Raw genomic sequence first — 23,753 nt, forward strand, 5'->3', positions numbered from 1 at the left:
GACGGGGAATTACGTGGTCTATCAGTGCTGTTACAATGGTGATCAGCTTATTCCACGTTCTTTGACATCTTAGCATCCTGTGTGTTGCCAAGCCAGATATACGTGGCACTGTCAGCAGAGCATCCCTGTACCTATACATAGCCTTTGCAAATTTTGTACCGTGAGTAGAGAGGCGCTGAGCACCTTTCAAATCTGATTAATCTTGTCTGTCAGCAAATATATTCTCTGTGCTTCACAGGAGAAGAAACAGAGGTATAGAGAGACCAGTATGTTTAGCTGTGAGGAAGGTCAATGTTCAGACGACCTTCTGCTCTTAGGTTTGTGTACTTCAGCCATGAAGCCAGTGGTTCCCAAAGTGCTGTGCGTGCTAATTCAGGAGAGATGTCCTTCTTCCTGGGATTTTCCTCCACTGTATAGCTCAGTGCACTGGGCATATTCCCTGCCTCATGACCTGTGAAGATGGAAAGAATCTGGACCGTGCTTTTCTGTGCTTTGTTGCTGCCAAAGCAGCAGGTAGGACACTAGCATGTCTTTTTGTACTGAGTGTCCTTTTACCTCATAAAAGGCAATGCGCCATCTTAACGTGTGTCATCTGTCTGCAGAGTGCAGTGCATGCTTCTCATTCCATCTGGAAGCAAAAGCAACATTTACACCTTTGTGTAAGCGTTAGATTCCAAACACTAAGAAAGCCAGTGCCACTAAAAGCTTTCATCCAAATGGGGTTGGTTGCCTCCAAAGTTTGACTGCATAGTAGTATCAAGAAAAGACAAAAACATTTTCCATTTCAGGATCAGAAATTGATGGCACAGTACACCAGCGCTCCAGCACCTTAGAGCTAATCCTTGTCTCTATCTTACCTTTAATGTTCGGCTGTGAGACCGTCAGTTGCTATCAGGACTACTTCCTTTTCCTTTCTCTTCCCAGCCCAAGTGACCAAACTTACCGTGTACTAATGAAGCTAATGTTCCTCTTACCTTTCACACACAACTAACGTGGGCTCTGATCGTGCCGTCAGGTTTACGGTGTCCGTTCCAAAAGGGAACAAGCCTCCTATGATATAATCACCAGGCCTTCTAAACTGGGCCGATAGGCATGTGGGTTTGAGGGCTGCTGCATAACCAAAGCTCAAGCACAGCAGCAGGTCAGGGACCATTATTTGTCTGTTTTGGGGAAAATGTTTCAAAGAAATCTCCAAGCGAATGTGGGAGAGGGAACAGGGGCAGGGGATCCAGTCTCATCAGTTCCTGGGAAGTCTCTTTAAATAGAACTCGGAGAGATGAAAATAACGGGGAAGAATTTGTTTAGCAAAATACGTTAAATGTGTAACTCTATGCTTAGTGGGCAATAGTCAAATACACATCAATACCCTATGAGTGTACTTAGTTGCAAACCACTGGCCTAATCCTGGTTTCCTTTGCTCGATGAGTAGCCTTTACTCAAGCAGTGACTTACTGAATTCATTGTCGTGGCTCTAGAAATTGGACTTCCTGTAGGATAGGTGGTAAACTCAGGTGCCCACCTTTAATTTGGACACGTCTTTTGCATTAACTGCCCCCTACCCCAACCAAGCAAGAAACATCATCTTTAATGGAATGTGTTTGTAGAAACCGTCCCTGTTTACAGTTTTCACAAACAGCTGGATTTGTGACTTGTCTAATGCTGGGAGCAGATCTTAATCAGTGCAGGCTGCTCATCTAAAAGCATCGCCAAGGAGAATGCACTTTGATAGGAGCGGAATCCAAGAAGCCAAAGTGTGCCTTGTGGAGAATGGTGCCTGTCACTGTAATACAACCATTACCCATACAGAGGCTGAGGAGGAAAAAACTGACTTGCTCACCAGCGTTGCTTCCTGCTGTTACCTGAGGTTCTCCCCGGCTTGCGTGCTCCCTACTTAGAAGTGGCCTGTGCTGAAAGAATGTCACATAGTTTATTTTTAAATGAACTTCAGAGTAATATGTGGAATTGCCTGAACTAAAGGGTAGTGGTTAGAGGCTTACACTGCGGTAATTTTTTTTTTTTTTTTTTAAAATTCAAGGTCACCTCACCAGGAGATAACCAGGTCTTCCTTAGTGCATTGCAAGAACTTGTCTGGAGCAGGCCATTCCTGGATTGCAAAGTTGGTAAGCTATTACTCAGCTATACTGTTATTTTTAGAAAGTTGTTATTGGCGGATCTAAATTTTTCTCACACTGAGCTATGATGTTAACTTCAGTTTAAAAACTTTGGTTTAGGTACAAGTTCCGCAACATAGTAATTTCGGTTGTGTCATGGTTTGCATTTTTTCTGTCAGGTTTGTATTTTAGAAAACAGGATAGCTCTGAATTGGAAAGTTCAATTTACTGCATGTATTGGCTTATTATGTATTTATACTGTATCATAAAAACTGCTTATACTGCCAAAGTGATACACCACTTTTGCTATGAGGCTAGAATATTTTTCCAGTATGAAGAGAAGCAGGTATACTGTAGAAAGCTAAGTATATAAGTACTTCAGGCAAGCAACAGTTGTAGATTTCTATAGCTATGTTATATAGATATGTTTACTGACATCCTTTTAAGGATACCTTCCCCTTAATGGAATACTTAGTGTTAGCTTTAACTATATAACTTCTCTTAAAAAGTTCTAAATACAAATTCAGCTTCACAGAGGGAGAAAAAAAAAAAGCTGTTTGAATGGTGTAGAAGTCACACACACGCACTTATTTACTCCCATCCATACTTTTCACGTGAAATCAAGTATGCTTACTGTGGCATAGGGGATAGTTTACGTGATGGACTTCTGTGCAAAATACTCAAACTCCCTCTAGTGAATCTGTATGTTGATGCAGCTTTCAAGTACACCAGTCACTGTAGCTGAAAGTTTTACACTTCTGTATTTGGCCCCATTAGTGAAAGCTGCCAGACTCTGAACTCGCCCAAAGCCAATTGCAGGACCTTAGTTTTACTCAGTGGTAACTAACTGGGGCTATTAAAAAGGTTCCCATTGTTTGGAGACAGAGCAGGACACCAGGAAAATAAAATTACTGTTAGGCAATACCTTGTTTAAATGAGAGCATGCAGACTGATGGAAAGCTGTATTTTACTTGAAGCATACTTTGTACGAAATGATCGGTTATAAACTTAGAACAAAGTTTTCTCCCTACTGAGAAAGTTTGATTCTTTAATGGTAAAAATCAAGTTCATCTTCAACATTAATGTTTATCTCATAGGAGGAATAGTTGAGAATGAATGTGACAAGGGACAAAAAGTAATTCTCCCATGTGGTCATACTACCATTTCAGCATTAAACCTCAAGAGATCCGTTAACATTTTTTCACTTGACACACAATACTATTTGACGTAATTTAAGGCATTTAATATGCTACACAGATTAAATACCAGCTGTATCTATATCAGACAGCAAGGGAGGCCCAGCACTTTGTAGCTTGTAACATGAAACTGCTCCATTTTAATATATGGATTTATCCTATGTAACTATGTAATCATTTAAGGTGGTCTTAGCAAGAAGGGAATTATATTTGTGTTTTCACAGCATAGCAACTAAACCTCCATTCAGGATGTTCAAGGAGATTCCATTTCCTGTCTTCAGGCAAAAGATAGTGTTGAGAGATGCGAGTAATCAGAATAGGAGCTCACTGCACAGCATCTAACTTCATCTGGGTTACTCCTGACAGCTGGTTTCACATCTCATCACTAGGTAAATGAAACAGACTCTGCTAGTGAAAGACAAGATACAAAGAGATAACACTGTAAGTGGTGTTCCTGCCAACACCACAAAACCAGAAAGCATTCCTATAAAGGATACTCTTCAGAAGCATGTTAGTCACAAAATTTAATGTCCAGTTAATCTCCATGAGGTAATAGTGATTTCCTGAATCACGCAGTGTTACATTAGGCCAAAGTGCCTCCTATCTGAGATAAAACATGTTACAGCCTCTGGGATTCTCCCTCCTCCCCCAAATATTCATGTCATCCTGAACTAACAATGTCGTGCTTTTTCAGCTTTCAAAAAGCTAAGTAAACTCCATTTTACATACTTTGGGGGGGTGTGTGTGTGTATACACACACACACACACACACACACACACACACAACTGGCTGTTATATACAGTGATTTGCAATAGAAGCAATAAGCCTCACAAAGTAGTGACTTACAGTACAAGTTCAGATTTCTCCCCAGACAATCAGAGAAGTCATTTTTGTAGGCATTTGACATATTAATTAAAAAAAAAAAAATCATGAGAACACAATTTAGAAGCATGGCTGGAAAACAGGTAAGGTACAGTCTGCAGCCTTAGCTGGATGTGTAAGATTGTGCAGTACATGCTAAAACCAACAGATTAATGGGTAGGGGAAGCTACACAGAAGGAAGGTCCTGCTTAATGGATCCATGCACAAAGGAAGAACAGGCTCTTACAGTAATGACATACACCAACATTTCCTTCTTTAATTCTAGGGGCCACAGAATTAGCAGCAGTAATCAAATGAGTCTGTGACCACAAGGAAAAGAGCTTCCTTTCAGACACGCATTACTCAGCATTATAGTTTCAAGGCTGAAGCACAACAGAGGGCAAAACCCCCCAGATCTATTCAAGGGAACAGCTTGTAAACAAAAGTGGCGAAGTGAGCTCACTGTAGTGTTAAGTGTGTTCAGACACCACATGGGAAAGCTGTGCTGTCTCACCAGGTCCTAACTATTGGTGTAAACGCAGAGGTGCTGCTGAAGTTGCAGAGTTCGGCTTAAAAAAGAAACCAACCCCCCTCTCCCCAGCCTAGCTGGAGAGTTGAAGGTGAATCCAGGTAGAAAAAAAAAAAAAATCCCTTAAGCATGCCAATAGTGGGGTTTTTTTCCTTACTGTAGAGCCGACGCTCTACACACACAGACAAATATACATACATATAAAAAAAACTGGTACATTTTTTTCTCTTATAAAGTGAGGCATCCTGAATAGCTTTGCCGACTTGTCAGCTCCTTACTGGAAAAGGAAAGGGAGGGTGACCACGGACAGAGAACCAGACGCTTGCGCGTCCGTGAAAACACACGTTTTTCCACCCGCTTCATCCTACTTCTGTCAGAATGTGGCACGGCTTTTGAGCATCCCTCCCGTCAAGGAAGGTCAAGCAGCTTGTGGCGGGCAAAGAGCTCCTGGGTGATGCCGTAGACGTCGCAGATATAGGGTAAGGCCTCACCCAGCATGGTGACGGCTTCCTCGGTCGTGCCCACGTTCATGATTTCAAGGAAGGCGTTTCGGGAGGGTAGCGTGCAGAAGGCCACCGTGGCAGCTTTGCGAACAACCCAGGGGTGGTAGGTCGCCAGGGAAGCGTTGTAGGAGTCTGTGCAGATGACAGACGTCCGGGAGTCCTCCCGGCCGGTTCTCAGCCCCTCCAGGAAGAGCTGCAGCCAGCGCAGGGCCCTGTGGAGACGCAGGACGGTGCGGCAGCCGGAGTCGGGCCGTCCCGACCGCTTCTGGATATCCACCAGCCCGTTGGCCAGCTCGTACTCCACCATGGACTGCAGCGACGCGTACTTCTCCCGCTGCTCGCCGCGGCAGTAGTTCTCCATGATCTGTACCTTGGCCACCGCGTCCTTGGAGACGAAGGAGAAGATGGCGCCCAGGCTGTGAAGGAACCTGCGCGCGGGGAAGACACGCTCCCGTTAGCGAACGGCAACCGGCCCCGGGCCCCCGGGCCGGCCGCCGAGGGCACTCACCGGATGAGCCCCCGCCAACCGCTGAGGTAAGGGCCCAGCAGCACCTCCCGCCGCTCCGTCACGCACGTCTGGAAGGCGGCGAGGACCTCCCGCAGGCTGAACGCGCCCTGCCCCGCCGCCATCTCCCTCCTCCTCCGCCGCCGCCGCCGCCGCCGCTGCCAGTCACCCGCAACCCGACCAATCGCAGGGCCCGCTGAGGGGAGGGGGGGCGGGTCCCGGGCGGTTACGCGTGCGCTGAGGCGCTGAGGTAGAAGGCCCGGCGCGACGGTGAGAGCGGGCGGGCCCGGGCGGGCGTTGCTACGGCCGCGGTGGGCGGGAGACCCCGCTGCCGGGACCGGGGTGCTCCGCCGTGGGGAGGGTGGGCTCCGCTGAAAGGGGGGCGGCCAGGGGGTCGGGGCCCTGCGGGTCCGAAGGCCGTCGGGAGAGCCGGGGCCTTCACGTAGGTTTTTTTCCCCCCCGTGAGGGAGGGCAGCGTCGTCTGCGGTCAGGGCTGGGATCGGCGGTCGCTGGGAGGGCGTACCTGGAAATCTGGTGGTGTGAGCGAATAAATAAATAAATGCCGCCGGCCGAAGGGCTTGGCCGCGCACCCGCTTGAGCAGGGGCCCCCCCTTCCTCTCCCTGCCTTCCCGTCTGCAGACTGGCCCGTGTTTGCTGGTTCTTTGTGGCGACGGTGATTACCGAAGCTAAGCAGGCCTGGATTTCCAAGCGTTGTTAGTCATCCACGTGTTGATCTGACTTGTGTTTTCTGACTGTCTTCCCTCTAGGAAGAAGTTATGCCTCTGCTTAAGTCTTCTGCCTGATACTGAAAAAGAATTGGAATGGCAGCTGCAAAAGCGGCTAAATCTTCTCTTCTTTTTGTGGCCCCCGTTAGACTGTTTCTGAAATAATTTGGCATGCGGTTTGAGATTTAGCATTTGTTAAAATGCCTGAAATAAAAGTCACTCCCTTGGGTAAGTCCAATCTAAAATCGTTCTCAAATAGACACACTGAAAAACTTTGGAATTGAGAATTCAACGTAATATGTGTTAGACTGCTGGAGACGTACATGCCTTTCCGTGCCACAGAAACTGGCCATGGTGGTATACTGCGATACGTGTTGCAGTTGCGCAGCGTCCTAACTTGATTTGTGTCAGTATGTCATTGTCCTCCGTTTGTCTTTCAAGCAAGTAAGACTCAAACACTCTTGATAACTCTGTTTTGATTACAGGATTCATTAATACATACTGGTAAAGACTTTGTAGTATTGTACAGTACAGCTAAAGTATTAGTTCACTTAATAGTGCTAAAGAGCCATAGAAAGCAAATTTTTCTTTTTTTTTTCTTTTTTTCTGGGTTGCACAGAAACTGTTGAGATGCATTTATGTACTGAGAGGGGAGAGGATGTGCCGAGCAGAACTGTTTTATCCTGATGGATAGTTTTCTGCCTTGGTATGGACTTAACTAGAGCTTATTGAAGGTCTGTGCTTTCAGTGAGAGGCAGAGTACTTGGGGAGGTGCAGGGCCCTGGGAACTCTGAGTTCCTTGCTAATCCTTTCCAGATAAGAGATTATTTTGCTCTTACTTGAAACTGTGTAGTTGTGATTGCACAGCAGCAGGCAGAGAACAAACATGCCCTGCATCTGAACTGCTTATGGGTTTGGACGCAGGTGCTGTATTTACTGCAGTTTTGCAACTGCAGCTGGAAGGCCCTCTCATAAGCTCAGGGAATGGGGTAAATCAGTTCACATTTGCTCACCCTCTAACAGATCTGCTTGCTTGGAAGAAAGGACGTAGTCTTTTCCTGCATCAGAAAAGGGCTAGGCAGTTTTTACGGACCTTTAAACGCTTCTCTTTTGAAGTGATTGTAAATATTCCCAGAGATGTCTTACTTGTCTTTTTTTTGCTTGGGTCCAGGAGCTGGCCAGGATGTGGGGCGCAGCTGTATCCTTGTGTCTATTGCTGGGAAAAATGTAATGCTTGACTGCGGGATGCACATGGGCTACAACGATGATGTGAGTATGGTGGAGAAGCCCTGAATGCTGTGTAGAGATTTCAAGGTGCATCTGCCTGGCCTTTCCTAGCAGGGCTCCTGCTTCGTTGTTCTGCTTTGTTCCCTTTTATTTGAACTTTGTCTGACTTATCTTATGTGACATAGGGGTAATATCAGCTAGGTGTGCATTATTGGGCAGCTCTATCAACCACTGCTGGAGCTGGATTATGGCAGAGAATGAACTACTACTGCCCATTCAAAATCTTGCCTTCCTGTGCAAGAGGTACATCCCTTCGAGTATTCCTGGTCTGTGAAGTGCCACAATCCAGCTGTCCTTTCCCTGAGTTGTGGACTCCAAAAAAATATTAAGCAAGCTGTGAATGCTCCATTCCTGGTGGTTTTGGGCTTTCTGTATTTTATATAGGCAGGTATCTTCTATGCTTTAAAGCATTAATCCTGTCATTAGCTAGACTGTTCTTGACATGATGCTTTGTTTGGGGCAGTTAATTACTTGTGGGATCCATACCACGCATCTAGAGATGCTTTAGAGAGCGAGCTAAGAAACACTCGTGATGTTTGGTCACCTGATACTAGTAGGAAAGGAATAATGGCAAAAATATTCTGCAAGATAGAAGGAGTTAAAGCGTGACACGGAGCAACTGTGCCATTACAGAAAAGGTTTTGAGGCTTTTCTGCCTTTAATGCCTGTGGGTAAGCTAAAACACGTTGGTCACCTGTTCTACTTTGAAGATAAAATTGGCTGTAATTTATTTATTTGCAAGGTCAGTTTCCCTGTCTGCCCTCTGGCATCCCTCCCATCCTTTTTCTCTTTGACTCATTCTGCACATGAGTGCTGATGGTGTTGCCTGCAGCTCTTACTGCATTGCTGACACTGGTGCTGTCTGCTGCCTTATTGCAGTTTTGCCTCAAGGTGGGTTACAGCACGTTTCCAGTGTTGCAGGTTGTTCACACCATTGGTTTGTGGGATAAGTAATGTAGTATTAACTGGCTTTGTTTTGTAACATATAGTCTGTTTTTTCATGCCTTTGCAGAGACGCTTTCCTGACTTTTCCTATATCACTCAGAATGGAAGGTTGACTGACTTTCTAGACTGCGTGATCATCAGGTGAGGAAGCTTCCTTCCTTGTCAGAGCTCAAATGGGAAACAGGAAATCTTTGTATACTGTCCCTAGCAACCCAAACATGTTGTAAGTTCATCATTCATATTTTGGCTAGTTCCTCTATGTCATGCAGTGCTTTAAAAATCTGAAGCAAGGTCTGAGAACCAGGCAAGCTAAGTTCCTGTGCAGCACCTCCTTTATCCTTTGTGTCTCTTTGCAGTCACTTTCATTTGGACCATTGTGGAGCTTTACCGTATTTCAGTGAAATGGTCGGTTATGATGGGCCCATTTACATGACACATCCTACCAAGGCTATCTGTCCCATCCTCCTGGAGGACTATAGGAAAATAACTGTAGATAAGAAAGGGGAAACTAACTTCTTCACTTCCCAAATGATTAAAGACTGTATGAAGAAGGTGGTTGCTGTGCATCTTCACCAGACAGTTCAGGTAAATGATCATTTCTGCATACTCTTGGCTCAGACCAACTGGATCGTTGTAAAAGGCAGAGCAATTTTAGTTTTTTAAAATGTGTGCGCTAAGGCAGTGTTTGCCTGTTTGTGCAGGTGGATGAGGAGCTGGAGATCAAGGCGTACTATGCAGGCCATGTGCTAGGAGCAGCCATGTTCCAGATTAAGGTTGGATGCGAGTCCGTTGTGTACACTGTAAGTATGCACAACAACATTTATAGATACCTACATCTCCTGTTAATGGCCTGTCCCGTTACCTTGAGAATGTTAATGGATTTCTCTTCTGTCATTAGGGCGATTATAACATGACACCAGACAGACATCTAGGGTAAGTAGGAAGCTGAGTTTCTATGAATTGTATATATTTCTGACAGGAAGATTTTAGCACAGCTTCTGCTAATACTAGGGGCTTATCAGCATTGATTCTTTGTTAGGAGACTGGAATATTTAATGATGTCTTTGCTGGAAAGATAAATGCAATTTTGAATTATGAGAATGAACAGATTTACATTGATTCTTCCAGACAGACCTTAATGTAATCATCTTCTGTATACTCATATTAATCTATTTTGAAGGCTATGGAATAATAGAAATGTTTATTGTCATGGTATCTTCTAAATGTATTTACTGTCTAAGAGAGTGCCAGTCACAAACTTCTAACGTTCATTTTATTTTTACTGGCATATATGAGAGATTTGTAATATTCCTGCTATTTAGAATATTTTAATGCCTTTAAAAAAAGTAATAGACTGGAGAATAATTGCTTTTCAAAATCTGTAGTTTCTATTCTGAGCAGGATTAATTTAAAGAAAGCATGGCCTGCAAAGAGAGGGGTCCTGATGCTGCCACAGAACTCCTAGGTGACTTTGGGCAAGCCAATGTACATCTGTGTACCTGTTTTCCTATCTGCAAATGGAGACAGCGACGTTCTCCACCCATCTTTGAGACCTGCAGATCAGAAATGCTAGATACCATCTCTTAATTTGATTGGGTTTTTTTAAAATTCCTTTTGTTTTAGTGCTGCCTGGATTGATAAGTGTCGCCCGGATTTATTAATAAGCGAATCCACCTATGCCACAACTATCAGAGATTCCAAACGCTGCAGAGAAAGAGACTTCTTGAAGAAAGTTCATGAGACTGTAGAAAGAGGAGGGAAGGTATGGCATTTTGATAATCCTAAGTGATGTGGTTTTTCCTCTGTGTAGCTCTTGTTGGCTCTGTAGTGCTGCGTAACTATTAGTAAACTCAGGCACCTATGTATGACCACTACGTGAAACTGAAGGCATTTTTATATTCCTCCATCTGTACTTCAAAAGACAGAATATTAAACACTTCAATTATGCCAAGAAGACGACCAGACCATGAGTTAATGAGACAGTAAGGGAAATGCTGTGCTTACAGTCTGTAAATATGGAGGATAAAGGCAAAATTAACTTGATTTGCATCTTCTATACTGAAGCATCCTCTTAGTCATGTAAATTACGAAACTGACTGTTCAATTACTGCTTTTAAACTCGATCAGAAATGATTTCCAGTGTAGCCAGGTCGGTCTGTTCAGTGTCCTACTTTGTGCTGTTCAGCACTGTGCTGTCTGTTACCATAAAACCCCTCCAAGTGCATGGAAGACATGTGCTTACCAGGCAGTAAATGATGCTTCAGTACCTTGTTTGTGGCTTTCACTTGCCTGGCTTTTTTGCTTGGGTAAGCCTGTTACAGTCCAGCGTGATTTGATGTGAACTTCAGCGAGTCACGAAGCACATGGAACGTACAAGGATAGCATTGTAACGTGGCTATTAGTTTTATCAGTCCGTTGTTGTTTTAGAATTTCAGTCAGTCTTTTCTGTTTCTCAGAGCTTAGCCCCTATATTTGCTAATATAAAGCTTTATTTTGAGATTCTCTTTCTCGTTAATACCACATTTAGAGCACGCCTAGGAAAAGACATAAAAAGAGACATTTTAACCCCTCAGAAGATGGAACTAGAAGTAGAAATTGGGAACACAGGAAAGTTTTACTCATTTCACTGTAGCTAAGGATCTAGTTCTAGGTTCCTAGGACTTAGTTCATTTAACCCGATTAAATGGAAAGTTAGTCTGGCTGTTGATTGTACGTGTAGAGCTTGAACTGCGTTTTGGTTAAAAGTTATAGTAGTTTGTCACCTGTGACCTCAAGCCCTGTATTTTATTTGCTGTTCTTGTCTTAGTAGGGACAAAATGTAGGCTTGCTTGCGGAAGAGAGCGCGAGTCTCTTGTTAATGGACATGGTTTGCTAAACAGTTCCATTAAGAAGTAGATGATGGCTTTCCCACTGAATCTGGAAAACAAATGAGTAGCAGTAAACTCTTTGCTGCCAACTGACAGCACCTAACTGAAGAGAACACTGGAAATCGAAACAGCTGTATGTGCCTTCCTCCAGTGTTGCCTTAATTTGGGAGGGGAGGAAGGTCATAATTAGCCCAGCACAGACAAAGCGATCAAGGACAGAAACACTCATCTTAGTGTCCGTTTCCATAAACAATGCCAGAATTGTTGCTCTCAACGACTTGCTTTCATATTATCCAGGAGAGAACAGAACTGAATATGTTCACAAGCACCATGCCCCGCCAGAGACTTAGTCCTCAGTATGTACAAACTGAGGTCTTAGCCAAGCAGATAGGGGCTTGTCAAATATCAGTGCCTTTCATTCCAAAACTGCAGAAGAACACGTTCCTGTGGAAAGAAAGGTTGGCAAAAGATATCTGAAAGCAAGAGGGAGCTGAGGGACTTGTTCAGAAATGATAATGCTGCAGTGCCATTTACATGCTGTTTGGGTTTCAGAGACTGTAAATCATGCCTCAATTGCAGGTTCTTATCCCAGTTTTTGCCCTTGGACGTGCCCAGGAACTTTGCATTTTATTGGAAACCTTCTGGTGAGTGCAGTCTCTTCTGTGCAAGTACGACCTCCTTTTCGTCCTCCTCATGTTGTGGTCCTGGCAGGTTTCTGTGATTCTTTCATGTCTGTTTAGTACAAGTATTCTCATAAGTATTCCTCTGCATGTCGGCCCATGTTGGCAGTTGCGGAATTACTTCTTTCCATCTATTTTCCATTGTTCCTGACTCTAAGCAGTAAACTAACCAGACTCTTTCTCCACTCCTCTCCCAAACACTCAGGATCAACTGTCCTTTAAAAAATTTGATTGCGTCTTTCCCACATCGTAAAACTGTTTTCATGGGAGGGGGAGGAGGGATGAACAAGTATTAAACTTATGTATAAGCATTGTGTGGAAATGTTTTTGCTAATACCAAATGATGCTGCTTTTAATTATTTCCCATAGCAGAATGATTAATATTTGTAATGGAAGGAAATTGTCTGTAGTGGGTGAGAATTGGATTAAAGCCTACTTTGTATTAAGTTAATGCATAGCGATGTAGCGTTGTTATAATACTGATTTATAGCTCATTGAGAGTAGGGTATGCGCGAAAAAAAAAGTCTTTGGAGACTACATAGATTTATGGGCTTTGAGCATGGATAGCCAGGATCCTAATCTGGCCCTCACAGGTCTCTGGAACGCTTCTCTCTACAGGGAAAGAATGAATTTGAAGGCTCCAATTTATTTTTCCACGGGACTGACGGAGAAGGCCAATCATTATTACAAGCTCTTCATCACCTGGACTAATCAGAAAATTCGGAAAACATTTGTGCAGAGGAACATGTTTGAATTCAAACACATCAAAGCATTTGATCGGGCCTTCGCAGACAATCCAGGGCCTATGGTAGGTGGGCGCTAATAAGGTAACAGAGCAGATGTGTAGTGTCAAGGAACTATTTTTATACCACTCTGTTCATGATGAAGGCAAATGGGCAGTCTGCAAAAGCTCAGCATCTTCTATCCCATTAATATCAGCATCCTGCCTAAAACCCTTTTGCAGCCAGGCCATCTGAATGCTTCTATCTTTATTTCAGTAAAGGTAAAATGCCCAGAGAAAATAAAAAAAATTAATTGTATGTTCGTATAATCTATAACTCTGGACCTGATTCAAACCATAATTTTTACAGTATATTCTTCTGACTTGTTCAGGAGACAGGTGCTTTACAACACAATCTCTTATTGCTGATTTTATTTCTGACTGGTTTGTTGGGCAGTAGCTGAAAGAGGAATCTGTCGAGTACGATTGTAGCATTGTAAAACCATTCAAAGTTTTTATCAGACACTACGGATGCTCACAAAAATCTCCTGTATCATCAGTAGTTCAACTTAAGTGAAAATTAGACAAGCTGGGAAAAATAAAATAGCAAAAATCCCCATTAGGGCTTTGATGTAGTAAGTATGCTGTAATTGTGCATTAGTGGATACTCTTCCCCAGTTTTAGGGTATTTATATAGTATAAGTAATGGAAAGAAATGTGTTTTCTGTGGTGATTCTTGGCACATCTTTCAATTCTAGGTTGTGTTTGCAACCCCTGGTATGCTTCATGCAGGACAGTCCCTTCAAATCTTCAGGAAATGGGCAGGAAATGAAAAGAATATGGTAAGAAATTCTGTTTCCTCACATGATGTGCTGTGTTAATGTGATAGTGATACAGTCATAAGAACAAAGGTTACAGGAAAGCTTTTCCTGAACATCTAGGGTTAAATTACACAAAAGTTCTCTAGTGAACCAACTCTGGGCAGAGCTCTTGCATGCTCTGAATTTTTTTTTTTTTTTTTTTGGTGTGTGACAGGGTGAGCAGAGGACGTACATGTCTTAGGAGGCTGTGGGAGACTTTCAGAAGTGCTTTCATTAATTGAAGCATCTTCAAAGACATTTGTAACCTGCATTAATTCTTATTTAGTGGTGTGTAGATTTCAGCAGCTTGCTTTCTAATTTAATTTTCATGTGTTTTCTGGAGTTGGGTATTTGCAAGCTGCAGCACAAAGCAAACACCTTTCCAGTGAAGGACGGTCACGTGTAAGATGGGAAGAACACAATCTTACATCAGCATTATGCATTTGTGGCTATTTTTATGTTAACAACAACAGCTATGCTACGCACAGTCCAGTGCAGAGTTTGTAGATTTTTTGTGGTTTCCTTCTCAGGTCATTATGCCTGGCTACTGCGTGCAGGGAACTGTAGGCCATAAGATTCTGAGTGGACAGCGCAAGCTGGAAATGGAAGGAAGACAAATAGTAAGTCTTATTTTCAAGAAGGAGGATCATCTGGGGGAAGTTCTTCAGAACTTTAGGTGGTAGTTAGACACCATGTACTTGTAACGGGAATATACCGCACACAACATTGAAAATACCCAACTAACACTTTCTTTGGAGTTTTTTTTCCAGTTTGCATTGGCAATAGCGTGTCTTCTTCTGTTGTAAGACTTTGTCAGGGGCATATTTGTAATGTTTAATAACTAGGCCCTATTAGTCAGGTAAAAATGATACATTTTTAGGCAGATGGGGATATTGAAAAAATGATACCAGGGGTCCTTAAGTATTGATTTGTTTCGGCAAATGTGCAACAAGTATTGTGCTCTAAAATTAGGCAATTTGATCCTGTAAGTTACTGAAAGTGTTCCTGTACAGCTCTTTCTCTAACCTCATTTTCCAATTCAGGTGTTCTGCTTCCTTTTTTAAACTAAATACAGAGAAGTTGGGTCTGTTTGTGTGCGGTGTACAAGCTGTAGTGAGCCAAAACAATTCCTGATTCACAAAGCCTGTGCTTTCTGCTCCTCCACAGTTGGAAGTAAAGATGCAGGTGGAGTACATGTCCTTCAGTGCCCATGCAGATGCCAAGGGAATAATGCAGCTGATTCGCCAGGCTGAGCCACGAAATGTTCTCCTGGTGCATGGTGAAGCAAAGAAAATGGAGTTTCTGAAGCAGAAAATAGAACAGGAATTTCGTATGTATAGTATTGGTACTGAAGAGGGAGTGGTGGTAGAAGGAAGGCATTAAAGTTCACATACTTCATCCACTGGACCTCAGCATAGGGTTAGGCATAATGTAATTTACAGGATCAGTCACCCTCAAGAAACTAGTATCTGTAACATATCTTACTTAACATGTTAAGCCTTTTTAATTTTAATGCCCCTTTGGACTTGAAGTTATTTTGTTATGTTTGTATCGTTATAGTTCAGCACTTACTGAATTTGTAATTCTTTAGACTCCTAAAAGAGGCTGATGCAGGCAGGGTACATCTGAAACTGTAAGTTAGCAACTACATAGAGGGGAATGAGCTCCAGGAAAAAAAAAAAAGTTAATTCCTTGTAAACAGCTAGCTCTTAAATGATGAGTGGAGAAAGCGCATAATTCACACGGGATGGTTACTTACTGTCTGCAGATTTCTTTGCAGTAACTTGTTACCAACATCAGAGTGCAAGCAGTTTTGTTGCAGTCTCTTTTTACCCCTCACAGGGAGTTACGGATAGCTGGGCTAGTCAGTATTGCCCCATTGGGGTTTTGATGGTTCTTACAAGGTTGTTACCCTTAAGTCTGAGCAGCAGTTCTACTTTTCAGCCTCTTTCAAATCCCTGGTATTAAGTTTCAACAAATTGCTATTAAACTCAGTTCCTGTCCTGTCCTGAACAGCTGCAGCAGGCTTCTGCCAGAATCACAGCACCATCTACTCAAGGGATGCTTGCAGACTGCTGGTGGGTGAAATGATAGTCTGGTTGTTTACATTGCAGATGTCAGCTGTTACATGCCTGCAAACGGAGAGACCACAACAATATTCACCAATCCCAGCATTCCAGTGGACATATCCCTGGGACTCTTGAAGAGAGAAACAGCAATAGGTGAGATGTTTTGAACCAAGAATTTCACCTCTTGGGCCCAGCAGCTGTTTTGTGTAGTACATGTATTAAGTGGAAACAGTGTCGCAATGGTGACTTAGAAGCAGTGCTTCCTGTAAAAGAACAGATTTTATCAGCATTTATTTAGTGGTTGAGAAGGCTTCCTGTGAAATGAAGCAGCTACTATGCTGTGAATGTATATTCAATAATGTTTAAAAACAAACACGCACACTACTTTGTTTGCTACTCGTTGCCTATTCACTATGAAAACAAAATCCATGTATGCTTTTACTAGCTAGGTCTGTGAAAACTGGAATTACTTTTATAAACCCAATTTAAGAAAAATCAAAACCTCTCAAATCAGGAAGTGATAAGGGAAGAGAGGCAGTTGTTCTGTATTACTAAGCATGTTTTTTTAATGTGCCTAGATTTCTGATAATGGTTTAAGCACCATGCACTTTAATGGACAGGAGAACAAAGATGTAAAATCTTAGTCTCTGAACCTCAGCAGGGACTCAGAAATCCAATCTGTTAAGTCCTATAGCAGTCATCTTGTGTGAAAAGCAAGCACATCACCATTAACCATGTTGTCTTTCTCTTCCATTTGCTTTGGTTTAGGTCTCTTACCAGATGTCAAGAAGCCAAAGCTAATGCACGGCACATTAATTATGAAGGATAATGTAAGTTAAAAAGTTCTTGTGTTTGTCTTGTGTCCTCTGTATGAGTGTGTTGTCATCACTCATACGTAAGTTCTGGCTGAACAAGGAACTGAAAAAGATAAGCAGTCCTAGTTTCTTGGAAGGAGCCCAGTGACACCATACCTGGGAAGATTAATCTGTAAGACAGCCTCTTTAGCTTGTCAGTTGTCTTGACTGATAGTCTTCACTAGTCCCACAGCTTCAGAATTAGTATCTTGCTACTCATGAGCAGGGTGTTGTGGTAGAATTTTTACCGGTCAGGCTCATGAATGCTGAGAGTCACAGGGAACAGATACATTTGAAGAGCTGCTTCTGTTCAAAGTCTGGTTTTTGCCCTGGCCCCCTGCAACCTACTGTGTGCAGCTACAGACATTGAGGAGACTAGTTTTCAGCTTGTGAATCGAAGGTGTTTCTGATTCACTGTGCCTGTAAAAATCAAAAGAATCAAGCAGCAGCCTGTTGTTGGTAGACCTCAGTTTGTTGGACTAAGATGGAGAGGTGCCAGGGGAGGAGTTCTTACTCTGTAACCTCATGTTTATATTTAAACAAATCATTCCCCCCGATAAAGACATTAAAGCAACTCCCATTCAAAGAGCAACTTTAATTTGGGGAAATAAAGAGTTGGTATGATATTTTGGTGGACGTTTTACCACATCTTACCTCTACCTTTACTGTCCATTGTACGCTCATGCCTAGCTGTTACTGCTTGCAGTAGTAACTGAAGTGTGCTGAGATGTTTCAGAGATTGAAAAGAAATGATCTTACCCGCTAGAGTTTTGTAGTGATGAACACACACCTGTGTGCAGCTGACCACAGAGGAGGAATAAAACTTCAGACAGCACAAATAGCTTATAATGGATCTGTACTTTTCCTCCGCAGAGCTTCCGTCTGGTTTCTCCTGAGCAGGCTTTGAAGGAGCTGGGCCTTGCAGAACATCAGTTGCGTTTCACCTGCCGTGTTCACATTCAGGATCCGCGAAAAGAACATGAGACAGTGCTTCGTGTATATAACCATCTCAAAGGGTAAGTCCATTCTTAGTTGTGCTTGTTTTCTTCCCTCTAGGGATGGACTTAAGAATGATAAGCTCAATATAGGTAGTACAAGTGCTCCCTCCTTTCTGGCCTTCCAGACCAGCCCCATAGAGTTATTAAGAGAAAATTCTCTGCAGCCCCAAAGACACAACTGCTCTAGATTTTAGTCTGTACAGCCAACATAACCAGAGCAGTGGGTACGCTGCAGTAGCAGAGGCTGGTAACCAGCCTACAAGCTCATGGTCTTTGCCAAGCTAGAGCAGTCCACCTGAAATCTTTGTTCCTGTTGGTTTGCTGTTGTCACTGTTGCTTCTAGCTGAAGTTAGTACAATTGTCTGGAGCGAGACCATCAAGCATAGGGTCAAGACACCTCTTAAAGCTATTCAAAAGCTAGCAGCAGATGAACCTTAAAAGCTGTTTTCTTCCTCAAGGCAGCTGGTCAATTCTGTGAGTAGTCCTTTGCTCAGATGAATGGGGTTCAGACTGGAGCTGCTATCATGAAAGCCAGAAATAAATTCTGTAGGAAAACCTGTATGATCAATATAAGCACCAAAATAAGCAAGCTCTGCATCAGCCCCATTCTCTCTTCCTTGGGCAGTGCATGCTGGCTCAGAGACACAGCTAAAAGTAGTACCTGCTGGTGTTTGGGATTCAAAGATACAGGGGATGACCCACCCTTCAGCTCATATGCATTTCCCACCCAAAAATCAATCACGTGTCTTCTCTCTTACCAGGGTCCTGAAAGATTATTCAGTGCAGCATCTCCCTGATGGTTCTATAACAGTAGAGTCCATTCTTATCCAAGCCACAGCACACTCGGAGGATCAAGGAACCAAAGTTCTGCTCGTATCCTGGACTTACCAGGTAGGAATACTTGAAGACATACTTTTCAAGCAACTCTGATCTTAACTCCTTACAGTCCAAAACAGTCCTACAATGTGGGTTGCTATTGTAAGGGTGAGTCTTCATCGCTGTTTTTGAGGTAGTTTGACCGGAAGAAGATGAGGTGAGTCACTGCCCTTTTCTTTACCGTTTTAGGTTCAGTACAAATCATTTTACAGGAGCTCTACTGAGTCAGTTTTTGCTGGGGCCGCTGAACTCAAGGCAACTGATCTGGAGTAATTACGCTTAATACAATTACAGTTAATTACAATTATGTCTATATTTTGAACTCTCAGCTGTATCACTACTGCCATACAGTGTGTGGAGGTATTTTATATTGTATTTCTTAGGTGTAAAGCTTCAAACCACAAACAAGCAAAAAGCTAGCCAATACAAAATTGGGGTAAGATTAGACCTAGTCATTATGTTTTCTCCCTTTCCAAAGTATACTTTCTATGGCTGTATTTTTAAATGTTTTCTTTACAGCAAGGAAATGCCTTCTTGAGGACAAAGCAAAAAAATCAATGGTTCTTTATTCTTTGCTTTCAAGAAAAATGGTCATTTTTGTCAAGAGACACCCCTCAGGTCCAGACACCTACTTTGACAAATGGTAGTTTTACACAGGTATTTCAAAAGAACACCAGAAATGCATTTGTGCTAACTGGATTGGTTTCCATTTTTGAACACTGCTAATATTAGAATTTGCTGGGCCCAAGAATTATTTCAGTCTGTTTCTACGTACCAGAGTTGAATTTACTGCCCCAAATTGGAAGGGCAAGTAGAAGATTGCTTTCATCCTGTTTCTCTTTATTCTCTCTAGGATGAAGAATTGGGCAGCTATCTCACATCCCTTCTGAAAAAAGGACTGCCACAGAGTACATCGTGAGCAACAGAGCAGCAGGCACAGTGGTGTTTCAGAGAGATTTAGATTTTATTTTGTTTACCTTGTCAATGTTTTTTTCCTGCTTTTGTTGTAATAAAGGAATTACAGTGTTTGTCCAATTACTGCAGTGATAGTGTGTACCGTTCAACAGTACTACCATCTTCCCCCACTGGAAACTGGTCCAGGGAGTCATTACAGCCTGTTTTTAAGGAGTCCTGAGGAACAAGCTTTGAGTTGCTTACCCAGTAAGGTAAAAGATATTCAGCATTCTTCCCCTGCCACAGCTCATTTCCCTTAAAACTTCAGCAGTGCCGAGTGAAACAAGGAGCTTTCAAAGCTTCACAATTAAAATGCAAAGTATAAGTATAATGGAGGCAAGCAGATAAAGCCCTAAATGTGCTATTTACCTAGCAGCATAACTTTTTAAATTATCCATACTTCCCTCAACGACAGCTGACAAGGCTGCAAGAAAGCTGCACTTGCAGATGGAGTCTCTAATAAAAATTTTTCTTCCTTTGTCCAGAACATAAAAATTGTGCTTAGTTTAGTTGGAAAGAATAGTCCCTCCAGTGCTGGGAAGTGTTTCCATAGCCTATAAATGGGATAAAAATAGCAGTCTCTCATGAAAGGTAAAAGATTAATTTGTCCTAATACTCCCTCAGAGGCTCTCCTCGTCTCTCCGTTTTACAAGTGCAAGGATTTGCACTTGTTCTTACCAAGCCCACTCAAGAATCATTATTTTCAATATTTTAGAAACATTTGAGCAGGTTTTCTCACTGATACTTAAAAATTCCTCCAAACTAAAAGCAAAATACAGAAAGGGAGAGGCTATGCATCTCAAATCCCAAGATCCTTCTTATCATCATTAATGCATGGGTTTTTTTCTCCAAACCAAAACCCCAACATACCCCTACACCAATGCTTCTTATTTTCCAAACCTCTTACCTCCTGTCCTTAACCAGAGCATAGACTCTGGCATTGGCTGCCATCAGAAGATTGGCTGAATATGGGCAGACGCTGCAACATCCATTGTTATGCAAAGAGGAGTTACATATCGAGACACACAATCATTTATCTCACACACCATTCTGCCACAGTAATCCTACTCCCTCCCTCCTTTAAGGTCCATGGCCGTTCTTGTTCCAAGTCCAACAGCACAGCATAACCTGGGAACCCCAACCCTCTGCTGCAGCCTGCCAGATCAAAGTGTGACTTTTAGCCTCCCTTTTGCACACTTGGAAATGGAAATACAGATTTAGCACATTGCCACAGTTCAGCATACCTTGTTCCCTCTTAAACAAACCCCATGACAATTTCCCTTCTGTTCTGGTCTGCTCAGCAGTCTTGTGTGCCTACAGGCCAACAGCATGTACACACTTCATAAAGTTTGGGGGCAGCGTGGGAAGGAACAGTATATCTGTTACCAAAATCACATTCTTTTAAGTAAGTAAACCCTTGGCTTTTAAGCAGTTTATCAGCCAGGCCAGTGGTTTTCTGGTGACTCTGATAACCCACAAATGATAATTTCTCTCCAAAGTCTCATGTTTCACAGGGTGGGAAACTCAGCAGTTTTCAGAAGCTGTGTGGTTCTGTTAATACAAGAGAAGGGGTGAAATAGGTCAGATATAAACGCAATATCACAAAAGGTGACTGAAAAGAGAGCTTTAACATTCAAACAGGACTGGCCCGTGTAAGGAGTTGTGCCAGCTCCTACAGTAGCTTCCCTCAATGACTGTGTGGCCAGAGGAGCTTGTTTACCACTGGTCCTGCGCAGGGTTGACTGACTGATAAATACTTTGGATCTATGATCTTCCAAACTTGCATTAATAGATGTCCAGCTTGAATCCATAGGCCTGCAATGCTGGAAACCCTGTACTGAAATACTCCTCAGGAAGCCAATCAATTGATTCACAAGAAGGGACAAGATGCCCTTATTTGGCTGTGGAATGTAGGCAGAAAGCAGTTTGTGAACCCAGCTGGCTACAGGGTGCCCCCAGGGAGAAAAACACAGGATCCCTCCAAAATAGGGAAAAGCCAAGCAGGACTGCCCCAATCCACTGGGCTTTCAGCTAGTTAGTGTCAATTAGAAGGCTGGTTTCTTTCAAGTAACCCTTTCCTGGGCTGTAACTGCTTTCCAGAAGAGCCCTGTGTTCTCCTACCAAGCCCAAAATTAAACAAAAGGAGACCAAAACATCAATGTACATGAACACAGCATGTTTTGCCCTGTGCTATCTAGGACTGTCAGAGAATACAGCTCCCCCAAGTACTGTCCTAGTTGGCTAATAAAAATATATAGCTGTTAGGCACTTCCCTCCAGCATTCCCTTGATATAAAAGCCACTGTATGAAAAAATGGTAGGTTTCACAGGTTTGTTTTCAAAGAAACAGTTGGAAAGATGAATACTCTACTTACTTTAAGTAGATCAGTTGATTCCATCTCTGTCTTTTTTATTTCCATGTCTCTGTTGTAGTTTATGAACATAGGACAACTCCCCACATTTCTGGTCACAGATGGTGTACACCATTTTAGACCTGAATCTGAGCTTGAAGTTGAAGTACCAATGCTTGCTGGAAGAGGTGAAGTAGTACAAGAGTGGGTTAAGGCAACAGTTGAAGCTCACTAGGGCTAAGGTGACTCTTCGCATTTTGTAGATCAAGCTGGTAAATGACTCATTCTGGATGACCTGGATTCTCATTAAAAAGTGGAGCAAGTGAGTGAGATGGTACGGGAGAAAGCACAAAATACAAATGACCACGATGATGTAGATAGTGCTCAGGGCCTTCCTCTTGCGAATGCTGTGTTTGATCTGGGAGATCCTCTTAGCAATGAGAGGATAGCTGATTAGAATGATGGAAAATGGGATCACAAACCCAAAAACTAAGGCCAGGATGTTGTAAGGTGCCATGCGATAAGTCCAGCTACTCGTAGCAAAGTTCTCAAAACATGCTGTCATGTTCCTCACACCACTGTTGTGGAGGGGACCTCCAAGGATAAGCGGAACCATGACACTTAGAGCAACCACCCAAAGGATTGTGACCACCATCACATAATGGATGACTTTGATCTGGATGTACGTGAAGGGGTGCAACACTGCAATGTAACGATCGACACAAATGCAGGTGAAAAAGGCAATGCTGAGATAGATGTTGATATAGTACAAAGTCCCAGTTATCCTACAAGCCATGTCACCAAAGATCCAATTGTTCCGATTCAGGTGGTAATGGATTTTAAATGGCAACACACAAACAAACAAGGTGTCTGCCAGAGCTAGATTAATGAGGTATACATAGGAATGAGAAGTGTGCTTTACTTTGCAGGACAGGAGGTACAGAGCCAAGACATTTTCTACCAGTCCCAGCACGAAGACAATGCTGTAGATGACAGTAAACAGGGAATACTGGAAGTCTGCTTCCAAACTGAATTCTGAACTGGCATTGGCAACTGTCTCGCTGGAGACTCCTTCAGTCCACGAAATATCTGCCATGATTTCTGCTGGAGTGTAGGGGTATCCAACATGGGATAAAAGTCTTAAGCCATCCCTTACCTCAGGAGGTTCTTGAGTTTTACTTCATCTCGAGTGGGCAGGAGCTAAAGCTACACAACTGAGCAAAGTTCCGTCTGGTGAGGTCTGTGGTTCAGAGGTCTGGGCTTGGTATATTGAGATGGAAGGCGGTGTTGCTGTAAGGGAGAATAAATCATTTAAAACACAAGCATTTGAAGTTTACACAGTAGACAGAGTGTTTACTGGCATTAAAATCATCACAAGGTGACAATACTGAAATAACAGAGGTAGCAATTCCCCCTGCCCCCCCCCCCCCCCCCCCAAAAAAAAAAGACACATAGAAGGCTATAGCTTTGGCTAAGGACAGGCCAGCAATTGAAGCAGTACAGGAGAACTTCAGCAGTGATATACTTTTGGAGGTCCTGTAATTAATTTCCCATTCCTAAGCCCTACCAAAATTCCTGTGTCACTGCTGAGATGTACAATGTTGTTACCTTGTCCTTAAAAGTCTGCAGTGATGGATTGTGCAGGCTTCTCAGGAAAAAAAACAGAAAAGCAAAAGGCAAAAATATAAGCAGGACTGCTTTTTCAGTTACTCCAGTGTGACAGTTAACCCAGTACTCTATGACTGAACTGTTTTATAACCTTGCTGCTGCAGTTTTATAAAGAGCATGGAACCTTCCTGTTAAAACTAAGAAATATTGTTTAAAGCACAGGACTAACAGGTAGCTGGCATCCATACCAAGC

General features: G+C 42.9%; 3 protein-coding genes and 1 long non-coding RNA gene across 6 annotated transcripts; 2 read left to right on the forward strand and 2 right to left on the reverse strand.

Annotated features, from left to right (window-relative positions):
* Window positions 1-3: 3 nt before the first annotated feature.
* Window positions 4-5,012, forward strand: LOC128144217 (uncharacterized). The gene is made up of 3 exons (XR_008236007.1): window positions 4-1,141; window positions 2,036-2,116; window positions 4,935-5,012. It is a non-coding gene; the product is annotated as an uncharacterized LOC128144217 (long non-coding RNA).
* On the reverse strand, window positions 3,819-5,869 carry CPTP (ceramide-1-phosphate transfer protein). The gene is made up of 2 exons (XM_052792702.1): window positions 5,710-5,869; window positions 3,819-5,629 (listed from the first exon to the last, which is right to left on the reverse strand). Exons 1-2 carry the CDS (start codon window positions 5,829-5,831, stop codon window positions 5,107-5,109), a joined length of 645 nt encoding a protein of 214 aa, XP_052648662.1. The 5' UTR covers window positions 5,832-5,869; the 3' UTR covers window positions 3,819-5,106.
* Window positions 5,627-19,623, forward strand: INTS11 (integrator complex subunit 11). 3 transcript variants are annotated; one of them, XM_052792700.1, is made up of 18 exons: window positions 5,627-5,735; window positions 6,474-6,659; window positions 7,603-7,700; window positions 8,731-8,804; window positions 9,020-9,248; window positions 9,365-9,463; window positions 9,562-9,596; window positions 10,287-10,425; window positions 12,110-12,174; window positions 12,829-13,018; window positions 13,690-13,773; window positions 14,322-14,411; window positions 14,959-15,121; window positions 15,906-16,013; window positions 16,629-16,690; window positions 17,588-17,730; window positions 18,474-18,603; window positions 19,442-19,623. In XM_052792700.1, exons 2-18 carry the CDS (start codon window positions 6,632-6,634, stop codon window positions 19,505-19,507), a joined length of 1,803 nt encoding a protein of 600 aa, XP_052648660.1. In that variant the 5' UTR covers window positions 5,627-5,735; window positions 6,474-6,631; the 3' UTR covers window positions 19,508-19,623. The 3 variants fall into 3 exon arrangements, with proteins under 3 accessions (XP_052648660.1, XP_052648659.1, XP_052648661.1); XM_052792699.1 differs by lacking the exon at window positions 5,627-5,735 and adding an exon at window positions 5,910-5,976; XM_052792701.1 differs by lacking the exon at window positions 5,627-5,735 and adding an exon at window positions 6,105-6,148.
* Window positions 19,624-20,948: 1,325 nt separating this feature from the next.
* On the reverse strand, window positions 20,949-22,988 carry LOC128143828 (lysophosphatidic acid receptor 6-like). Its single transcript, XM_052791596.1, has 2 exons — window positions 21,917-22,988; window positions 20,949-21,093 (listed from the first exon to the last, which is right to left on the reverse strand). The coding sequence occupies exon 1, from the start codon at window positions 22,986-22,988 to the stop codon at window positions 21,927-21,929; it is 1,062 nt and encodes a 353-aa protein (XP_052647556.1). The 3' UTR covers window positions 20,949-21,093; window positions 21,917-21,926.
* Between the last annotated feature and the right edge of the window lie 765 nt (window positions 22,989-23,753).

This window comes from Harpia harpyja, chromosome 7 (genome assembly GCF_026419915.1).
Source record: "Harpia harpyja isolate bHarHar1 chromosome 7, bHarHar1 primary haplotype, whole genome shotgun sequence".
Taxonomy (NCBI): Eukaryota; Metazoa; Chordata; class Aves; order Accipitriformes; family Accipitridae; genus Harpia; species Harpia harpyja.

Bases quoted from the DNA above. Each gene is read 5' to 3' on its own strand.
- CPTP (XM_052792702.1), bottom strand. From the start codon at position 5,831: ATGGCGGCGGGGCAGGGCGCGTTCAGCCTGCGGGAGGTCCTCGCCGCC. The intron at 5,630-5,709 runs GTGAGTGCCCTC...CCCCGCGCGCAG, and splicing joins GGTTGGCGGGGGCTCATCCG to GTTCCTTCACAGCCTGGGCG.
- INTS11 (XM_052792700.1), top strand. From the start codon at position 6,632: ATGCCTGAAATAAAAGTCACTCCCTTGG. The intron at 8,805-9,019 runs GTGAGGAAGCTT...GTCTCTTTGCAG, and splicing joins CTAGACTGCGTGATCATCAG to TCACTTTCATTTGGACCATT. The intron at 9,597-10,286 runs GTAAGTAGGAAG...CTTTTGTTTTAG, and splicing joins ACACCAGACAGACATCTAGG to TGCTGCCTGGATTGATAAGT.
- LOC128143828 (XM_052791596.1), bottom strand. From the start codon at position 22,988: ATGGCAGATATTTCGTGGACTGAAGGAGTCTCCAGCGAGACAGTTGCC.